Raw genomic sequence first — 19,863 nt, 5'->3', positions numbered from 1 at the left:
AGACTATGACCCACATAGTCAACGACTGCCACCTCTCCAGATTCAAAGGAGGTCTCGAAACTTGACATCAGGCTCAACCTGACGCTGTTGACTGGCTACGGAAGAAGGGCAAACGCTAGAAGAAGAAGAAGAACTACCCCCCCACCTCTCTGCGAAGTGGCTAAGACTCTGCCTGCCTTTGCGTCCCAGTGGGAGCAGGGTTGCTGGCGCTTAATGCTCTGTGGGTGCTCACAGCCGTGCTGGGTTCTCACTCACCCCTCTCAGAGGCCCCCAGGGTGACTCACCCACAACATCTTGGGTCCTCAGGGAGCCTTGGGGCCCACTTTCGGGGCCCAGCTCAGCGACCTCTCTTGGAGCTCTTTGGGGTCTTTCCATCAGGGGCCACGGAGCCCTGAGCTCAGCCGTCCGTCCGCTCCTGGTGGAGCCCCAGCCGGCATGACTGTCCTCCTCGAGAGCTAGCTTCTGGAGGGTCCACAGCCTCAGGACCTGGCCGATGTCCCATCAGGAGCCACCTATGGAGGGGGGTGGAAGTGGCAGCCCCTCACTTCCACTCTCCACCCCAAAGACTGCAGCTCAGACTCCAGCACCTCTGAGAGGGCCAGGCGCCAGCTCCTGTTACCACACGGACAGGGGGGAAGATCCTTGACTGTGAAGCAGGTGACCAGGAGCAATGTCACTCCCACATATGCACATACACACCCAGCCACCATCACTTCTTTATTGATCTTCTCTTTTTTTTATCATCTTTATTTATTGTGTAGAGACAGCCAGAAATCAAGAGGAATAGGGAAGAGAGAGAGAGAGAGAGAGAGAGAGACCTGCAGCCCTGCTTCACCACTTGCAAAGCTTTCCCCCTGCAGGTGGAGAGAGGGGCTCGAACCTGGGTCCATGAACACTGTAACGTGTGCGTTCCACCAGGTGCACCACTGCTCAGTCTGCCCTTAATCTATCCTCTTAGTCATTCATCTGCTCACCCACCAATCTATCTATCCATCACCTACTCACATCTCATCCATCTGCTCAATTATCTATCCACAGACGCACCTGCACGATCCACCCACCCCTTCTCTCATTATTATTATTCATGAATCTGTGCTCTCATCCAGCCATCTATGCATCCATCCATGTATCAGTCTATCCACTCATTCACTTTACATATATCTATTCACTTATCTATCCATCCACCTACCCACATAGCCATCCATTCATCTCTCATTCACCCAGCCTTCCCATCTAGCCATCCATCTATACCATCCTCCATTCATGCATCTATCCATCCATCCACCCACTCTTTGTCCGTCCATCTGTCCTCCCATCTTCCCATCCATCCACCCATCCTCCCATACATCCATGCATTCATCCATCCTCCCATCCATCCATTCTCCCACCCATCCATCCATCCTCCCATACATCCACCCATTCTCCCATCCATCCATTCATCCTCCCATCCATCCACTCATCCATCCTCCCATCCATCCATCTATCCTCCCATCTATCCATCTACCCTCCCATCCATCCATCTGTCCATCCATCCATCCATCTGTCCATCCATCCATCCATCCATCCTCCCATCCATCCATTCTCCTATCCATTCATCCTCCCACCCATCTATCCTCCCATCCATCCCCTCATCCATCCTCCCATCCATCTATCTGTCCTCCCATTCATTCTCCCATCCATCCATCCACCCACCTATTCAGCCAGCTAGCCATCTATCCATCCATCCATCTATCCATCCATCCATCCATCCATCCATCCATCCACCCTTCCATCCATCTATCCTCCCATGTACCTATCCATCCTCCCATCTATCCATCTATCCATCCTCCCATCCATTCATCTTCCCATTCATCCATCCATTCATTCATCCTCCCATCCATCCAGTCTCTCATCCATCCATCCATCCATCTACCCATTCATCCATCCTCCCATCCACCTATCCTCACATCCATTCATCCTTCTATCCACCCATGCATTCATCCATCCTCCCATCCTCCTATCCATCTACACTCTACCTATCTATCCATCCATCCATCCATCCATCCATCCATCCATCCTTCCATCCTTCCTTCCTTCCTCTTCTATCCCTCCATCCAGCACACCTCAGTGGACAGACACACCAATCCAAAAGCCCATGTGACCACTGCCCATGTGACCACTGCACGTCCTTCTGTCTCCCCATCACAGGTCCAGTCTCTCATCACTCCCCAGGGCCAGACATCACCTGGACAGAGATCCACTGGCCCGGGCCACACCGTGCCCAGGCTGTGGAGGCTGGTGCGGCTGGCTGGCGAGGGCTTTCCCTTCCTTCTCTGCGCTCCGTTTGCCCTCTGCCCCCTGCCCAGGCTGTGCCGGGGGGAGTTGGGTGCTGTGCCCCATTCCAGATTCCCCACAGGTGAATCTGTCGGCAGCCCCAGCTCCACCATCCACACCTCAGCTCCTGAGTTCACAGGAGAGACTCCTCTTCTCCACAGATGTGGCCACTCACGGGGCCCCAGGGAAAGGCTCTCCGAATAATTGAATAATCCCAAAGAGTGTGAGAGGCACTGGGGGAGGAGCCCAAGGTGAAATTTGTTTCTGTCAACTGGTGGTCTATTTCCCTGATGCTATTTCCTTGTGTACAGATAAGGAGTTATCTTAAATGACCATGTCTTTTTCAATTTGTACTTAACAGTCAACCCCATTTTCCTTCTATGATACTATCACACAGCTGGCTGAGGAGCGCATAGGATCTTCATACATCAATATCAAATGGTCTGAAATTGACCTGTTATAAAATCTGTTCCTTCAAACTCACAAGAGACTAAATCAAAAAGAAGCAGGTTTCGGAACCTGCAGTGTTGTGCGTAAGCTGGGTGCTGGGTGCTGGGTGCTGGGTGCTGGGTGCTGGGTACTGAAGCTCCAACATCCCAGGTGCTCAGTCTTGGCCAATGGGAAGCTCAGAGCCCTACTCACGAAGGGCCTTCCCAGGCAGGGCAGGAACCCCAGGGAGAGGGCAGGCGGAGAACGGGAGCCCCAGAGCAGAAGACACTGGGGAAAGACAGGCAGACAGCCCACAGTGGTATCTGGGGCTCCCTCCTCCTTCTCTCCACAGCCACCAGCTTCCACCAGGAAGAGAGGAGTGTGGGGAGAGCTACCCCTCAGCTCTGCACGTCATGGGTGGGGTGGGGACGTCCCTGAAGGAGCCAGCTTTGGGTCCAGGCCCCTGCATCTCCAGGCTCTGTCTCGCTGTCAGGGGTGACAGAAGGCATTTCTGAGCTCTCTCTCCTGGCACCCTGAGAACAGTGACCTCTGGCGCCCCAAGAGGTGAGGGGACAGAGACTTAGGCAGGAGATGCCATCCAGGGCCACAGTCCATTCATGGGACATGCCACTCGGCTCAGGCTGCTGGACTCTGGCGTGATGGTGTTAGTCTTAGGGTTCAGGAACTGGAAGTCCAGCGGGTATAGGGGTGTGTGTGTGTGTGTGTGTGTGTGTGTGTGTGTGTGTGTGTGTGTGTGTGTGTGTGTGTGTTTATTTACATAGAGACTGAGGGAACGAAGAGAGAGAGAGAGGCCTGCAGCACTGCTTCACTATTTCTGAAGCTTTCCCCCTGCAGGTGGGGACTGGGGGGTTTGAACCTGGGTCTTGAACCCAGGTCTTTGCACATGGTAATGTGTGCACCCAACTGAGGGTGTATATTACTGGCCAGTGGGGGCAAAGTGATGGGTAGTACCAAGCTGGACTCTTCAGGGTGAGACAGAGAAAAGTGGGGTCCATGCTTGGAGCAAGCAAGGTTCAGAGAGGTGGCGGTGGGCGGGGTTGGGGAGGGGTATCAAAAGCCGTGAAGGGGAGAGGCTGGGGGCGGTTGTTCTGAGCTGGCCGAGACATCATGCCCTTGGGGAGGCCTGAACTTCATGGGGACAGTGGGGAGGAGACCAGGGGCCAGTCCCTATGTCGAGGCCAGAAGTTGGGTCACCACAGGAGGGGGACAGTGACCATGCTGGACTGTCCCTTCTGCTCACTGCAGGGTGGGGACCAGCCAGAAGAACCTGGCCAGAGTGCTGTTTCCATGTATGGAGCATCGGATATCAAACCCGGAGCCTCACACATGCAAGTCACCAAGGGCTGGGCCCTTCCCAACAGCGGGTCTCACTCTGGGAGGGCTCAATCTCCAGAGGGAGGACAAGGAGGAAGAGGACTGTCTTCCAGCCCCCCCTTTCTGGCTCCCAGGTATCCGGGTACCTTGGCCACCTTGAGGACCTTGGGCACCTTGAGGACCTTGGGCACCTTGGGGACCTTGGGCACCTTGGGGACCTTGGGCACCTTGGGGACCTTGGGGACCTTGGGCACCTTGGGCACCTTGGGGACCTTAGGCACCTTGAGGACCTTGGGGACCTTGGGGACCTTGGGCACCTTGGGGACCTTGGGGACCTTGGGCACCTTGGGGACCCTGGGGACCTTGGGGACTTTAGGCACCTTGAGGACCTTGGGGACCTTGGGCACCTTGGGGACCTTGGGAACCTTGAGGGCCTTGGACACCTTGGGGACCTTGGGCACCTTGAGGACCTTGGGCACCTTGGGGACCTTGGGCACCTTGAGGACCTTGGGCACCTTGGGGACCTTGGGCACCTTGAGGACCTTGGGCACCTTGGGGACCTTGGGCACCTTGAGGACCTTGGGCACCTTGGGGACCTTGGGCACCTTGAGGACCTTGGGCACCTTGGGGACCTTGAGGACCTTGGGCACCTTGGGGACCTTGGGGACCTTGGGCACCTTGAGAACCTTGAGGACCTTGGGCACCTTGGGGACCTTGGGGACCTTGAGGACCTTGAGGACCTTGGATACCCTGAGGACCTTGGACACCTGGGGGACCTTGGGGACCTTGAGGACCTTGGAGACCCTGAGGACCTTGGGCACCTGGGGGACCTTGGGGACCTTGAGGACCTTGGAGACTCTGAGGACCTTGGGCACCTTGGGGGCCTTGGGGACCTTGAGGACCTTGGGCACCTTGGGGACCTTGGGGACCTTGAGGACCTTGAGGACCTTGGATACCCTGAGGACCTTGGACACCTTGGGGACCTTGAGGACCTTGAGGACCTTAGATACCCTGAGGACCTTGGGCACCTTGGGGACCTTGGGGACCTTGAGGACCTTGGAGACCCTGAGGACCTTGGGCACCTTGGGGACCTTGAGGACCTTGGAGACCCTGGGGACCTTGGGGACCTTGAGGACCTTGGGGACCTTGAGGACCTTGGGGACCTTGGGCACCTTGGGGACCCTGGGGACCTTGGGGACCTTGAGGACCTTGGACACCTTGAGGACCTTGGGCACCTTGGGGACCCTGGGCACCTTGAGGACCTTGGGGACCTTGGGGACCTTGGGGACCTTGAGGACCTTGAGGACCTTGGATACCCTTAGGACCTTGGACACCTTGGGGACCTTGAGGACCTTGAGGACCTTAGATACCCTGAGGACCTTGGGCACCTTGGGGACCTTGGGGACCTTGAGGACCTTGGAGACCCTGAGGACCTTGGGCACCTTGGGGACCTTGAGGACCTTGGAGACCCTGGGGACCTTGGGGACCTTGAGGACCTTGGGGACCTTGAGGACCTTGGGGACCTTGGGCACCTTGGGGACCCTGGGCACCTTGAGGACCTTGGGGACCTTGGGGACCTTGGACACCTTGGGGACCTTGGGCACCTTGAGGACCTTGGGCACCTTGGGGACCCTGGGGACCTTGGGGACCCTGGGCACCTTGAGGACCTTGGGGACCTTGAGGACCTTGGGCACCTTGGGGACCTTGGGCACCTTGGGGACAGGGCGGCTGCAGAGGCCCCAGCAGTGTGCATGGCCGCATGCCAGCCGGGGCTGCAGGGGTTAAGGAGAACCACTGGCTGGCTGCTAGAAAGATCTCTCAACGGCGCCCGAGCCGGGAAAAAGGCAAAATGATTGTAAATTCCGCCGGGGGAATTCTGCCACAGAGCTGGCTCACCTTCCGCGGCCCCCGCCCCGCCTGAGCGGATAACTGACCTTTGGAGGGAAATAATGAAAAGAAGAAATTCCTTGGAGAAAATAATGTGTCCGGGGCCCCAGTAATGAGATCGACTCTTTTTATGTTGCCATGGCAACGGCAGTCATTTCATAATACAAAATACATGAATGAAACCCGCCCCCAGGCCCAGGGGCCACAGGAAGGGGGCTGGTTAGCCTCTCACACGCTGCGGTCTGGGGGGGGGGGGGCGGCACACGGCCAGAGTCAGGGGCCACTGCACCTGGTCCCCCCAGGAGTTGGCCGGCCCCGTGTCCTCTCAGACTGAGCTCCAGAGAGGGACCCCCCGGGCCCGAGGGCCACACCAGCCCCCCAAGCTGTGGGGGTTTCTAGGCTTTGGCCCCTTCCCAGGGTTCATGGTAAGCCCCCCTTTCAGGGGTGAATCATAGATTTACGCTGTTTCAGGTCAGGGAAACCAAGGCACAGGGAGGTGATCTTATGGAGGAACAGGAGGAGGGCTCCATCACAAATGGGGCTGAGGCAGGGGGCTCTGGGCGTTGTCTGAAAGGGGGGGTGCAGAAGGACATTAGAGAGAGGTCTGGCTGCTTGGGGCATCGCACCCTGGGTGGCCGTAAGCTCCCCTGATTTTGAAATGTGCTGGAGGCGGGTGTCCTGACCAGGCCTGACCCCCCAGCCCCACCGCCCCCACGTGGCCTGTGGATCCCTGCCTGGGTTTCCTAGAAGGGCTGTGAAGCTAGAAATACAGAAGTATTCCTTCTCTTCCTCACTCACTCCCTGCCTTTCTTCCTTACTGTCTTCCTTTCTGTATCACCAGAGCGCTGTTCATCTCTGACCTTATTATCACGGGGTGAGGGACTGAACCTAGGACTTTGACACTCTGCACACTGTGCTATCTACCATCACCCAGAGCCTCTCTCTCTCTCTCCCTCTCTCTCTCCCTCTCTCTCTTTCTCTCTCTCTTTCTCTCTCTCTTTCCCTTTCTCACTCTCTTTCTCTCTCTCTCTTTCTCTCTTTCTCTCTCTTCCTCTCTCTCTTTCTCTCTTTCTCTCTCTCTTTCTTTCTCACTCTCTTTCTCTCTCTCTTTCTCTTTCTCACTCTTTTTCTCTCTCTCTTTCTCTCTCTTTCTCTTTCTCACTCTCTTTCTCTCTCTCTTTCTCTTTCTCACTCTTTTTCTCTCTCTCTTTCTCTTTCTCTCTCTCTCTCTTTCTCTCTCTCTCTTTCTCTCTCTTTCTCTCTCTCTCTTTCTCTCTCACTTTCTCTCTCTCTCTTTCTCTCTCTCTTTCTCTCTCTCTCTCTTTCTCTCTCTCTTTCTCTCTCTCTTTCTTCATTCTTTTATTTTTGGCTTTTTTTTCTAATATTTTGATAGGTTAGAGAGAGATGGGGAGACTGAAAGACACCTGCAGCACTGCTTCACCATTCATGAAGCTTGCCCCCTGCAGGTGGAGGCTTGAACCTGGGTCCTTGTACATGGGGACATGTGCATTCAACCAGGTATGCCACCACCCAGCCCCCAAGAGAAGCTTTTTTGGTGCTCAGTGGCCTGGGGGCCAGCTCTGTCCCTCTCTGGGTGGCTTTCCCATCTACAGGGTTACCCAGGGAAGTGAGAGCTACTGATGTGGGGGCCGGGAAGACCAGAGGCCCCCCTCCCCGGGATGTGGGGTTCGCTCCTACCAACACCATGCCCTCCAGAGCTGTCTGGAGCCAGGCCACCCGCGAGTGTCCCTGGGAGGAGCCTGAGGTGACGTCCTGGGCCTGGGCGGTGGCAGGGTGACACGTCACAGGGACACTTTCTGTGTGAGAAGAGGTGCCAGGATGGGCAGGCATGGGGTCCCTGGGAGGGCTGAGAAGGGGGGTTCTCATACAGCAGAGCCCCTCACGTGGAGGGGGCACCTCCCTGTCACCTCCCAGCCAGGCAGTGTCCCCATGGTGCCCAACAGCTCCTGCCTGCCCATGACCAAGAAGAAAGGGGCTCAGAGGGGCCAGGTGGTGGTGCACCTGGCTAAACACACATACTACAATGCACAAGGACCCGGGTTCAAACCCCTGGTCCCCACCTGCAGGGAGGAAGCTTCACAAGTGCTGAAGCAGCGCTGCAGGTGTCTCTCTGCCTCTCTCCCTCTCTATCTCCCCCTCCCCTCTCAGTTTCTGTCTCTATCCAATAAGTAATAAATCAATAAATCTATTTTTAAAATAGATTTATCTTGGGAGTCAGGCTGTAGCACAGCAGGTTAAGCGCAGGCAGCGCAAAGCACAAGGACCGGCATAAGGATCCCAGTTCGAACCCCGGCTCCCCATCTGCAGGGGAGTCGCTTCACAGGTAGTGAAGCAGGTCTGCAGGTGTCTGTCTTTCTCTCCCCCTCTCTGTCTTCCCTCCTCTCTCCATTTCTCTCTGTCCTATCCAACAATGACGACAACAGTAATAACTACAACAATAAAACAAGGGCAACAAAAGGGAATAAATAAATAAAATAAATATTTAAAAAAAGAAATTTGAAAAAATAGATTTATCTTTAAAAAAAACATTTTAAAGGGGGGGGACTGGGTGGTGGCACACCTGGTTGAGTGCACATGTTACAATGCACAAGGACCCAGGTTCAAACCCCTGGTCCCCACCTGCAGGGAGAAAGCTTCATGAGAAGGTGAAGCAGGGCTGCAGGTGTCTCTCTGCCTCTCTCCCTCTCTGTCTCCCCTTCCTTTCAATCTCTGGTTGTTTCTGTCAAATAAATAAAGATGATTTTTTTAAAAAATATTTAAGAAAGAAAGGGGCTCAGAGATGCAGCCCCACAGCCCCCTCTGTCTCACTCACCTCCATATTCTGAATGCCAAAAGAGGGTCAAAAATGTTGAGGGCAGAGGGGGTGCCCAGGCTGGGGCTAAGGGAGGGGAGTGCTTTGTGGAAGGTGGCCAGCGGGCCAGACTCCGGAGAGCCCTAGCTCCTGGCCAGCCGGGCATCCTGGGCAGACTGAGGGATGTGTGTGTCGGGGGGGGGGGGGGGGGTGGTGGGCAGGGGAGCAGAGTCCGGCTTCCTGCTGTGGCCCCCGCACCACCCCCCTGCAGACGGAGCCCAAGCCTAAGGTCCCCCCTGCAGCCCAGCCTCAAACCCAGACGGCCACGCCCTGCCCACCCCCTGAAGACTGAGGCGGAATGTCACAGTACCCCACCCCCATCCTGTGAGAACCTGGTCTGGGCCAGACACCATGTCCAGAGACATATGGGGGCAATCCCACCCCCATCCCCCCAGCTCTGAAGCATCCTGGGGTGTCACACACATCTGGCCGGCTGGCGGGACCCCAGCACACATCTGGGAGAGGAGGAAGACAGGCCAGGAGTGGGCGGAAGGAAGCAGGGTCCCAGGCCTGGAGTGGGGTGGGGGGGCTGGCCCTGCTCCAGCAGGCAGGTGGGGGGCAGGGGCTTTGGCGTGTGCGTGCATGCAGGGGCACACGTGTCTGCATGTCTGAGTGCCGTGCAAACACACGGGGGGGGCATTTTTCCAGGCACCACAGTAGTGACATCATGGTAAAGACGGAGTTTACACGCCACCCACCCACCCCCAAAGCAGGGTGGGGGCCCTGAGGGTAACAGGCTGGGCCTGGCCGGGGCTCCGCTCCCACAATTCAGTTCGGGCTTGAAGCCAGTCAGATGCTACACAAAACAGTTTTTTCCCCCAAAGACCAGGGAGGTAGAGTAGTGACAGGGCACAGGACTTGCATGCTTAGGGTCCCAAGTTCAAGTCCCTGGTTCAAGTCCCGTTTGCCAGAACTAAGCGCTGTGCCTGCTCTCTCTTGCAGAAATCAGTAGATCACGGGGCCAGGCTGTGGCGCACCTGGTTGAGTGCACACATCACAGTGCACAAGGACCCAGGTTCAAGCCCCTGGTCCCCACCTGCAGGAGGGAAGCTTTATAAGTGGTGAAGCTGGGCCGCATGTGTCTCTCTGCCTCTCTCTCTCTCCCTCTCTCTCTCTCTCTCTATATATATATATATATATATGTATGTATATATATTTGTATATATATATATGTATATATATATATGTATGTATATGTATGTATATATATTTGTATATATATATGTATGTATATATATATATATATATATCTTTCTATCTCCCCCTCCCTTCTCAATTTCTCTCTGTTTTATGAACTAAAGAAAAAAATAATAAAAAATGAACATTAGGTCAGTGAGTGAAGGGGTATAGTCCCCCACTCCCGTAGAAAGATGGAGCAGGTCTGGGGAAGGGGGAGGTTGTCTTCTCCCAGGAATGTGTGGGGTTCCCTGGATTTTTGCCAGAGTGAAGGCTGTTGGTCTCTAGAAGCTCACTGGCTCAGCAGTGGGGCACAGGGCTTGCAGGTGTGAGGGTTCAGGTTCAAGCCCCAGCACCGAGTGTATCAGAATGATGCTATGATTCTCTCTCTCTCTCTCTCTAACAATAAACAAAATAGATGGGGGCTGAGTGGTGGTGGCACAACGGGTTAAGTGCACAAGTACACAGCCCAAAGACCTGTGTAAGGATCCTTGTTTGAGTCTCCAGCTCCCAATTTACAGGGGGGAAGCTTCACAAGCAGAGAAGCAGGGCTGCAGGTGCCTCTTCCCTCTCTCTCTCTCTCTCTCTCTCTCTCTCTCTTTCCCCCTCCTCTCTCAATTTCTCTCTGTCCTATCCGATAAAATAGAAAAAAAAAGTGGCCTCCAGGAGCTGTGGATTTGTAGTGCCCACACAGAGCCTCAGTGATAACTCTGGAGGCCAAAAAAAACAAATAAATAATAAGTAAATGAGTAAAAATTAAGAAAGCTGTTTTAAAAGAGATCAGTAGAGGAGCACTTTGTGGATGACAGCTAGAGCACTTCTTGGCTGTGTGGCCTGAGGCCAGTGCCGGCACCTCTCTGAGCTCCTGCGTCCTGGGAGAGAGGGGCAGCTGACACCCCATAACCTCAGCAGCCTGGTACTTTGAGGCCCTGGATGGGGAGGGGGAGACCTGCAAGGCAGGTTATGGGGGGGTGGGGGAGCTGGGCTGCGGCGGTCACTCCTTTGCAGGGGCGGGGAGGGGCGGGGAGGGGCGGGGAGGGGGCAGGGGGAGGTCTGGCTTTGGGACAGCGCGGCAGGAAGGCTGTATTTCCATCATCCTGCAGACAACGCAGCATTCCCCTTGGCTGACAGCCAGCCCTCAGGCTTCTGCGAAAATTCCCAAGACCTTTGACTGTCTGGGCAGGAGCCGGGGCCGGGGGAACAGGCTGGAGGGGCCAGGCCAGGCTGAGTGCGGCTGGGCGGCCCCAGCAGGAAGCGGGTGCTGGGCCACTGAGGCCCCAGAGAGACCCAGCTCCACCTTCCTCCGCTGCTTCCAAAGCCGGACACCACCTGAGTCTGCTCAGGCCGGGCCGGTCTGCAGAGGAGACAGGGAGCAGGAACCCCAGGCGGAAGGGCCCCCGCTGTGCTGAGCCTCCCCAGCAGGGCTCCCAGCTGCAGCCCCCACCCCCACAAGGCCACTTCCGGAGCCAGGTCCCACCTCCCACCGCTGTGCGTCCTGCGGGGGGTCACCCTCCCTCTCTGGGCCTGGCCCCCTCCTCCTCTGCCCATGGGGTGTGTGTGTGTGTGTGTGTGTGTGTGTGTGTGTGTGTGTGACTGACAGCACACCTGTCCCTGGCACACACAGAGGGAGGGTGCCGGGGTCCTGCATGTAGTCAGTCACCCTGCAGGAAGCCAGGCAGACCTCCTCCTCCAGGAAGCCTTTCTTCCTCAGAGCAGCAAGAGTGACCTCAGCAGTGTGGATGTGAGTATATGAAAGAGGATATGAGTGTGTGCGTGTGTGTGTGTGTGTGTGTGTGTGTCTGTGTGACTGTGTGGCTGTGTGGCTTTGTGACCGTGTGGCCGTGTGCCTGTGTGGCTGTGTGGCTGTGTGACTGTGTGACTGTGTGGCTGTGTGGCTGTGTGAAGGGTGGCCAGGGTACAGACCAGGGGCCTGAGACGGGGCCAGGACCCAGAGGTGGTAGGGGACCCCGAAGCCCTGGCGCCTGCTGCCAGATGCCCTCCCCATGTGCCAGCAGAGACAGGAGCTCTAGCTGGTCCCCACCCCGATCCAGATGTGGGGAAGACAGTTTCTCCCAAAAGATTCTCACTGTGAAGTCAGACCCAGGGTGTGCCTCTCGGCTGGGGTGTCAGAGTACCTGCCCAGCCCTGCCTGCCTGGCACAGAGCCCTGCCCCAGGAGCCCCCCAGCTCCCTAAAGCCCCTAAGTGAGGGACAGTAAACTCTGGACTGGGTGGTGGCACACATGGTTTAATGCATGTGTCACCATGTCAAGGACCCCGGGTTTAAGCCTCCCCTGTAGAGGGGGCACTTCACAAACACTGAAGCAGGGCTGAAGGTGTCTCTCTGACTCTGTCTCCTTCTTCCTCACTATCCCTCTTGCTTTTCAATTTCTGTCTGTCCTATCAAATAAAATAAAATGTGAAAAGGTTAATAAAAATTAAACAACAGGTGGTCCGGGAGGTAGCGCAATGGATAAAGCATTGGACTCTCAAGCATGAGGTCTTGAGTTCGATCCCTGGCAGCACATGTACCGGAGTGATGTCTGGTTCTTTCTCTCTCTCCTATCTTTCTCATCAATAAATAAATAAAATCTTTTTTAAAAAATTAAACAACAGATTAAAAAACAAAAAACAAGCTTAAGGGGGAAAAAACCCTCAGCCCTGCCGCCCAGACAGAAGTATTGTCCTGCCCCCACCCCCGACTCTGAGGTCAGGAAGGGAGGTGGGAGGCCCCTCACTCTGCCTTCACCTACAAGGAAGAATGTTCTAGCCTCTCCCCTGTGTCCCCTGCTGTGTCCCTCTGGCCACTGGGTGCCCTGCTGTCCCCTGGAAGGGAGACCAGGGCTGCAAAGGGAAGAAGCAGCAGGACCCTCACCCTCATGGCCTGACCCAGGCCCAAGACAGGGACCCAGAAACTGATGTGGAGTCCAGGCATCAGGGGCAGCTGTGGCCAAGGGCTTGTACCTCCTCCCAGCTCTGGGGGGCCAGAAAATGGCTGTAGTCCAGCCAGGTCCCCTGAACACCCCCCCCCCAAGGACCAGAGCTTCCAGCTGCCTAGACCTGCCCACTTCAGCCAGAGGCCAGAGGGGCCCCCACCTCCTCCGAGGCTGCCGCCAAGGATGCTGACCCGACCTCACCTGTCCCCTGCCCTCAGGCCACCGGACACTGAGGACGCTGAGCTGTGGACGTGCTCCAAACCCAGCTGCGTGGATTCCACCATGTTCTAGGACTCTGCAGGGCACGCAGATGACCCTCGGCTTTGTCTGGAAGGCTGGGCCATTAGGGCTGCACCTCCCAGCAGGGTGCCCCCTGCCAGCCTCCCCCTCAGGCGGCACCCCCTCAACCAGTACTTACTTGCCTCACTAAACACCCTCCTCCTGAGACCCACGGCCGCCCAGCTCCCCGGTAGAGAGAGTTCCAATGCTGTGGCCTTGGGGGCAGCACATAATCACTGCAGCCAGCAGGAGCCCCCCCATAGTCACCCCACTCCCCATGGGGGCAGAGGCCATCCTGCCAGGGTCCATGCAGGCCTCAGATGTGCTCTCGCCGGTGTCCCCAGCGCCTGCAGGCAGAGGCTGCCCGCAGGGCCTGCAAGTCAGTGCAGAGACCAAGTCCACACAGACTCCCAGCAGAGTTGGGCCCTGCTGAGGCCACAGAACAAAGCATCCAAAGGCCACACGCACCAGTAGCAGCCCAGCAACCTCCACAAAGACAGCCACCACCATCATTGTCATGCCCATCAGCACCCTTATTACCACCACCACCACCACCACCACCACCACCATCACCATCACCACCACCACAACCATCACCATCACCATCACCACCATCACCATCACCATCACCACCACCACCACCATCATCACCACCATCACCATCATCACCACCACCACCATCATCACCACCATCACCATCACCACCACCACCACCACCACCACCACCATCACCATCACCACCATCACCACCATCACCATCATTACCACCACCACCATCACCATCACCACCACCATCACCACCATCACCACCACCATCATCACCACCACCACTACCACCATCACCATCATCACCACCACCATCACCACCACCATCATCACCATCATCACCATCACCACCACCATCACCACCATCATCACCACCATCATCACCACCATCACCATCACCACCATCACCAGCACCATCACCACCACCACCATCACCACCACCACCACCATCACCACCACCACCACCACCACCATCACCACCACCACCACCACCATCACCATCATCACCACCACCACCACCATCATCACCATCATCACCACCACCATCACCACCACCACAATCACCACCACCATCACCATCATCACCACCACCACCATCACAACCACCATCACCATCACCACCACCACCATCACCACCACCATCATCACCACCACCACCATCACCATCACCACCATCACTACCACCACCATCACAACCATCACCATCACCACCATCACCACCACCATCACCATCACCACCACCACCACCATCACCACCACCACCACCATCACCACTATCACCACCACCATCACCACCACTGTCATCTGGGACAGAATCTGAAGCCTGATCGTGGAGACCCCTTGAAGAGCAGAAAGAATTGAGGCTCAGAGAGGGTGTGCATCTCCCTGGAGGTCACACAGCACCTAAGGTCCACATGGCAGCCTTCCCTGGGCATCCCCAGTCTCCCCCGTGAAGCCCCTCTAGCTGGCCAGGGCATCTCTACTCCCAGGCCTGGCTGAAAGAATGTGTCACTTGTCGGCTTGCCTGTCTAACGAAATTAATGTTTTACATTTCTCCTCCCGTTTGCAAACTTTTTAAAAAATTAATCCCATCATTTCAACAAGTGTAACAACTAAATTATCATCTTTACATGATTAAGGAGGCTGCCGCGTCTTCTCTTGGCAAACACCGCGTGCACATGAGTTTGCTAAATGTAATAAACCAACCATAGGACTATTAATTTTGCCATGGTGTTCATGACAATTAGAAATGCATGAACCTTAAAATGATAAAAACGGAACGGAATGCTGAAAGTGCAGGAACTCTGGCCCAACCACCGTGGGCTGCAGTCAGAGTCCCGAGCTGCAGGCCAGGGTGGAGGGATGGGAGTTGGGTGTCCCCCACCTCCAGCACCAGGTGACATGCCCAAGGTGAGGCAACATTTGCCATCTCTTTTGTTCTGAGTGTCCCCGAGGTCTTGGAGAAAGCTCCCTGCTTTTCAGAGCTCGGCCAGGCCCAGGCCTGGCATACCTACCTGCCTCGTAACTGAGCACAGTGTCCAATTGCAGCCTGGCTCTAGAAGGCTCCAGGAGGCTCTGGAAGGATCTAGAAGGCTTTGGGAGGCTCTAGAAGGCTCTGGGGGGGGGCTCTGGGAGGTTCTGGGAGACTCTGGGAAGCTCTGGGAGCTCTGGGAGGTTCTGGAAGGCTTTGGGAGGCTCTAGAAAGCTCTGGGAAGGAGGCTCTGGAAAGCTCTGGGTGGCTCTTAGAGGCAGTAATCACCCATCAGCCACAGGATGGTCTCACAATCCACTCCCCGGGCAGCCGCATCTCAGGAAAGAAAAGTAGGGCCCAGTGACAAAAATAGCATGTTCAAAAGTCAACTAGAAACAGAGCAGGGGGTGCAGGGAGCTGGGGCAGTGTATAAAAGGGGGACTCAGAGGTCAGACGGTGGCACACCTGGTTGAGCGCACACATTACAGTGTGAAGGATCTGGGTTCAAGCCCCTGCTCCCCACCTGCAGCAGGAAAGCTTCACAAGTGGTGAAGTGGTCACTCTCTCCCTCTCTATCACCCCCTCCCCTCTCAATTTCTGGCTCTCTCTATCCAAATAAATAAATAAATATTATCTATAAAAGGAGGGACTCTTGAGCACAGTCCTGAGTCAGAGCCCCTGGCATCGTCCGGTGCAAGAGTGACACTCTGGCTCTCTCTCCTTCCCGTAAATAAATCAGCAAAAGGTCAGTAGAGATAAGGGCAGAGTCAGGGGTGGAAATTAATGCTGTGGCCTTGTTTCTGTGTGCTTGGAGGCTGGCCAACCCCCACCACTATCTCCAGACCCCCCACACACACCCCGCGCCTCCAGGGTTATCGCCGGGGCTCGGCGCCTGCACTACAAATCCACTGCTCCTGGAGGCCATTTTTCCCATTTTGTTGCCCTTGTTTATTATTGTTGTTTTTATTATTGCTGTTGTTGGATAGGACAGAGAGAAATGGAGAGAGGAGGGGGAGACAGAGAGGGGAGAGAAAGACAGACACCCGCAGACCTGCTTCACCGCCTGTGAAGTGACTCCCCTGCAGGTGGGGAGCCGGGGGCTCGAACCGGGATTCTTATGCCGGTCCTTGCGTTTTGTGCCATGTGCACTTAACCCGGCATATCTCTCTCTCTCTCTCTCTCCTTAGTAAAGAAAGGCAGGCAGTGGAGGGTAGATCACACCATGTATAGTCACCCCTTTGGCAGTTCTCTTGGGGTGACTGGCTTATCCCCTCCACCCTGCACGTCCTGTCCCCCAGGCCCCTGGGTCCCCAGGATCCTCTGCCCACTCCAGCCCCCACCCCACACCCCATGCCCCCTCTGTCTCCCCAGTCCCCCTGGGAGATGTCTGGGAGCCTGTTTGTGGGGAACTGGAGGACACTCTCTGGAGCACTGGGTCACAGCAACATGGTTGGGTGGAGTGCAGATAGGGGCTGGGGGCAGCAGACAAAGTGGCCCCATGAGTGGCCTCCAAGGGGCATTGCTCCTGGGTTTGCTCACATGAGCTCCAGTCACACCGCCCCCAAGAAGCCCTCCATCCAGCGTCCCCTGTTCAGAACTATGTCAGCAGCCCTGGGCTGTGTCATCACTCAGGCCCCAGGGCCAGTCACAGGGAGAACTGGGGGGGGGGGGGGCAAACAGGGGTCCTTCTCACACCTCAGCCTACCTCTTTCCTCCAACACAGCCCCTCCTCCTGACTGACTGAGGTCAGTCACACCTCCAGCTGCAAGTGCTGGGGTGAGGGGGGGGGCTTTAGAGGGACTGTCCCCCCCATGGAAGTGACCACCATGCTAAGTGTGGTCCAGGGATGAGGGCTCTTACCAGAGGAAACTAACTCAGGAAGCTCTGCCCCAGGTCACAGTGGCCAAGGAGGGGACAGAAAAAACTCCAGCCCTGCAGATGCCCCCCCCAGTCCCCCTGCCTGGCCCCCGCCCCCACCCCCAGGACAATGGGCCTTTCACAGCCAGACAAAGGGGGGAACCCAGCCTGCACCCTGAGAGGGCAGGACAAGTGGGTATTCACGTCTGACACAACACAATCTGATTTTCCACCTAAAAGATCAAATAATATTTCAGTTACAGTGAATTACACACCCCTGAAGCTCAGAAACCCTCGCCCTCCCACTCCCCATCCCCACCCCCTGCCTCCCACATATCCAGATCTCACGCCCAACGACTGAGGAATCAGAGCTGGGGTCATAGCTCACTGGGGCATTGAGACTGGGATGCCCCGGGGGTCTGGGGGAGGAGAGGACAGGATGCATCCTGACCCCTTGGGGGCTTCCTGGATAGTCTGGTCTCTTCTTCATACCTGGCTCCCCCATCAAAATAGCAGTGCTGACCATCTGTCTCCTCACCAGAATAGCAGCTCTGGTTGCCTGTCTCCCCATGGCAGCCTGGTGGCCTGGAAGGGGAGACCCAGCCCTGTAGCCTCCTTCCCCAGTGGGCCAGGAAGGGAAGGGGACACCTTTCTCCAGTTCCTTAGAGGAAGGGACAAGGAGGGTCTGGCAGGAGTGGTGATCTCCCCAAGCTCCCACAGCTCCCAGAGAGACCCACTCAGAGCTGTCAGGAGCCAGGCTGCTGGGACACCAGCGGCCACCCCACCCATCATCAGGTCTGGGGACAGTGGGGCACAGAGGTGAGGGTGGGACCAGGGGCTCTAGGGGTACAGAGACCAGGGCTGGAGCCCCAGAGAGGGGGCTGGTCTTTGCAGGGACAGTCCGGCCTCTTCCGTTCTGCAGGCCTGGCCAGGGGCTGTGTGTAACGCGGGGGTCCCCGGCTGCGGGCTCTGCAGGCAGAGGGATGGGGAGACGAGCCCCGGGGGCTGGGGGGCTGCTCCGGGCTCCGCAGACTCCCAGGTGCTTCCTCTGCAGTGGCTGACTGACTGAGTCTGCCTTCCCAGAAGCCTCTGTACCCCAGCCCCCAGGACTGAGCCCCCTAGACATGTGCCCCTCAGGCCTTCCCCCCACCCCATTATCAGCTCCCTGCCCCCTAGCAGGCCTGTGACCCCCCAAGCCTGTCCCGCCCTGCCCTCGCCCCCTCCCTACTCCCCACAAAGGCACATGAACAAGATGGGGAAGGGGAGGAGGAGGAGTCAGGTTCAGGCCTTAAGCCACAGGGGAGAACTCTGCACACAGCACCCAGTGGAAGGGAGACTCCTGGGTCATTGGGGCAGTGCTGGACTGTGTCTCCTCTCTGTCTGTCTCTGTCTCTCCCTCCATTACTCACCAGCTGACTCGGGAGGGCGGCCTCAAGTGAGAGGTAGGTACACTGGCCCACACACCTGGGTGACAGACTGCTGAAGCTGAGTGACCCTGTGGAGCTGTCAGAAAGGCCTGCTCTCCGGGATCCCCTCGGGCCAAAGGGCGGGCCCCTCAGCCCTGCAGCCACCACCCCTGCAGCCCCCTCAGCCCTGCAGCCTCTCAGCTATGCAGCCTCTCAGCCATGCAGCCTCTCAGCCCTGCAGCCATCACCCCTGCAGGCCCCTCAGCCCTGCAGCCTCTCAGCCCCTGCAGCCTCTCAGCCCCTGCAGCCCCCTCAGCCCTGCAGCCATCACCCCTGCAGCCCCCTCAGCCTCTGTAGCCCCCTCAGCCCTGCAGCCTCTCAACCCCTGCAGCCCCCTCAGCCACTGCAGCCCCCTCAGCCCCTGCAGCCCCCTCAGCCATGCCTGCCTGCTAGGCTTTCTCCCCCCACAGGGCCTCTGCACAAGTGAGCCCAGATGCACTACCTGTTCTAACGGGGAGTCAGTGCAGGCAAATGGGGGAGGCTGTGGGGGCTGAACGCACAGGTGTGTGTGAGCTCACCCACTTTTTCTTTCAGAGAGACAGAGACAGAGAGACACCATAGCACGGGGGCTCCCCCTGGTGCTGTGAGTCTCTCAAGTGGCATCAGGGCTCAAAGCTGGACTCGCTGCCGGCAGCAATGCAGGCGCACAACCCAGTGAGCTAACTCCCCGCCCACAGCATCTGCTGGCCACATGCACGGGCCTGGGTCCGAGGGACAAGCACGTGAGCGGCCGGGGCTACCCCCTGTGAGCCAAAATGAGAGGTGCCACTGGGGGCAGGAAGGAGGGTGGCCCTGAGAGCAGCCTCATCCACCACGCATGCCGAGAGGGTGGGCGCAGGCCCCTGGCCCAGATGGCTGCATCCAGGAGGGGCCGGCTCCCAGCTCATTACCCCAAAGTAGCTGAGGAGGCTCTTCAGCTTAATTGGGTCCGCAGACACGGCCGCCTTGTCCTGCTCTCCGTCCCCAGCGGTCCTGCCCGGAGGGAGCCGGGGGCTGCCTGGCCCTGCCAAATGGACCCCCACCTGGGCCCCACAGAAGCCAGTCAATTAGAGCCAGGCCGCCGGCCCTTAATGGGACACTACTGGCAGCTGGGCCCCCATCGATCCCTCCAGACCTGGGGAGGCAGATGGTGGTCCCGGCCACCCCAAGCACAAGCCCATGGCCCCGGGGGCTGGGAGGCTGGACCCCAGCCCCCAAAGAGGGAAAATAGTCAGGAAAAGATCCCAGCCCAGGTATACACCAGCCTCCACAGGCCCCCCCTGACTCCTCAGCCCTCAGGGCTCCGCAGCCCACAGCCT

General features: G+C 57.1%; 1 protein-coding gene across 1 annotated transcript; it reads right to left on the bottom strand.

Moving 5' to 3' along the window:
- Positions 1-397: 397 nt before the first annotated feature.
- Positions 398-8,806, bottom strand: LOC132536287 (collagen alpha-1(I) chain-like; the record flags this gene model as incomplete). Its single annotated transcript, XM_060183913.1, is given in 6 exon segments — positions 398-512; positions 2,489-2,546; positions 4,224-5,411; positions 5,520-5,805; positions 7,663-7,781; positions 8,798-8,806. Coding segments are annotated over 6 exon segments (1,775 nt in total), but the record flags the coding sequence as incomplete, so codon positions are not given.
- Between the last annotated feature and the right edge of the window lie 11,057 nt (positions 8,807-19,863).

Source organism: Erinaceus europaeus, unplaced genomic scaffold (assembly GCF_950295315.1).
Source record: "Erinaceus europaeus unplaced genomic scaffold, mEriEur2.1 scaffold_996, whole genome shotgun sequence".
Taxonomy (NCBI): domain Eukaryota; kingdom Metazoa; phylum Chordata; class Mammalia; order Eulipotyphla; family Erinaceidae; genus Erinaceus; species Erinaceus europaeus.
This window is presented reverse-complemented; position numbering and strand designations above follow the sequence as displayed.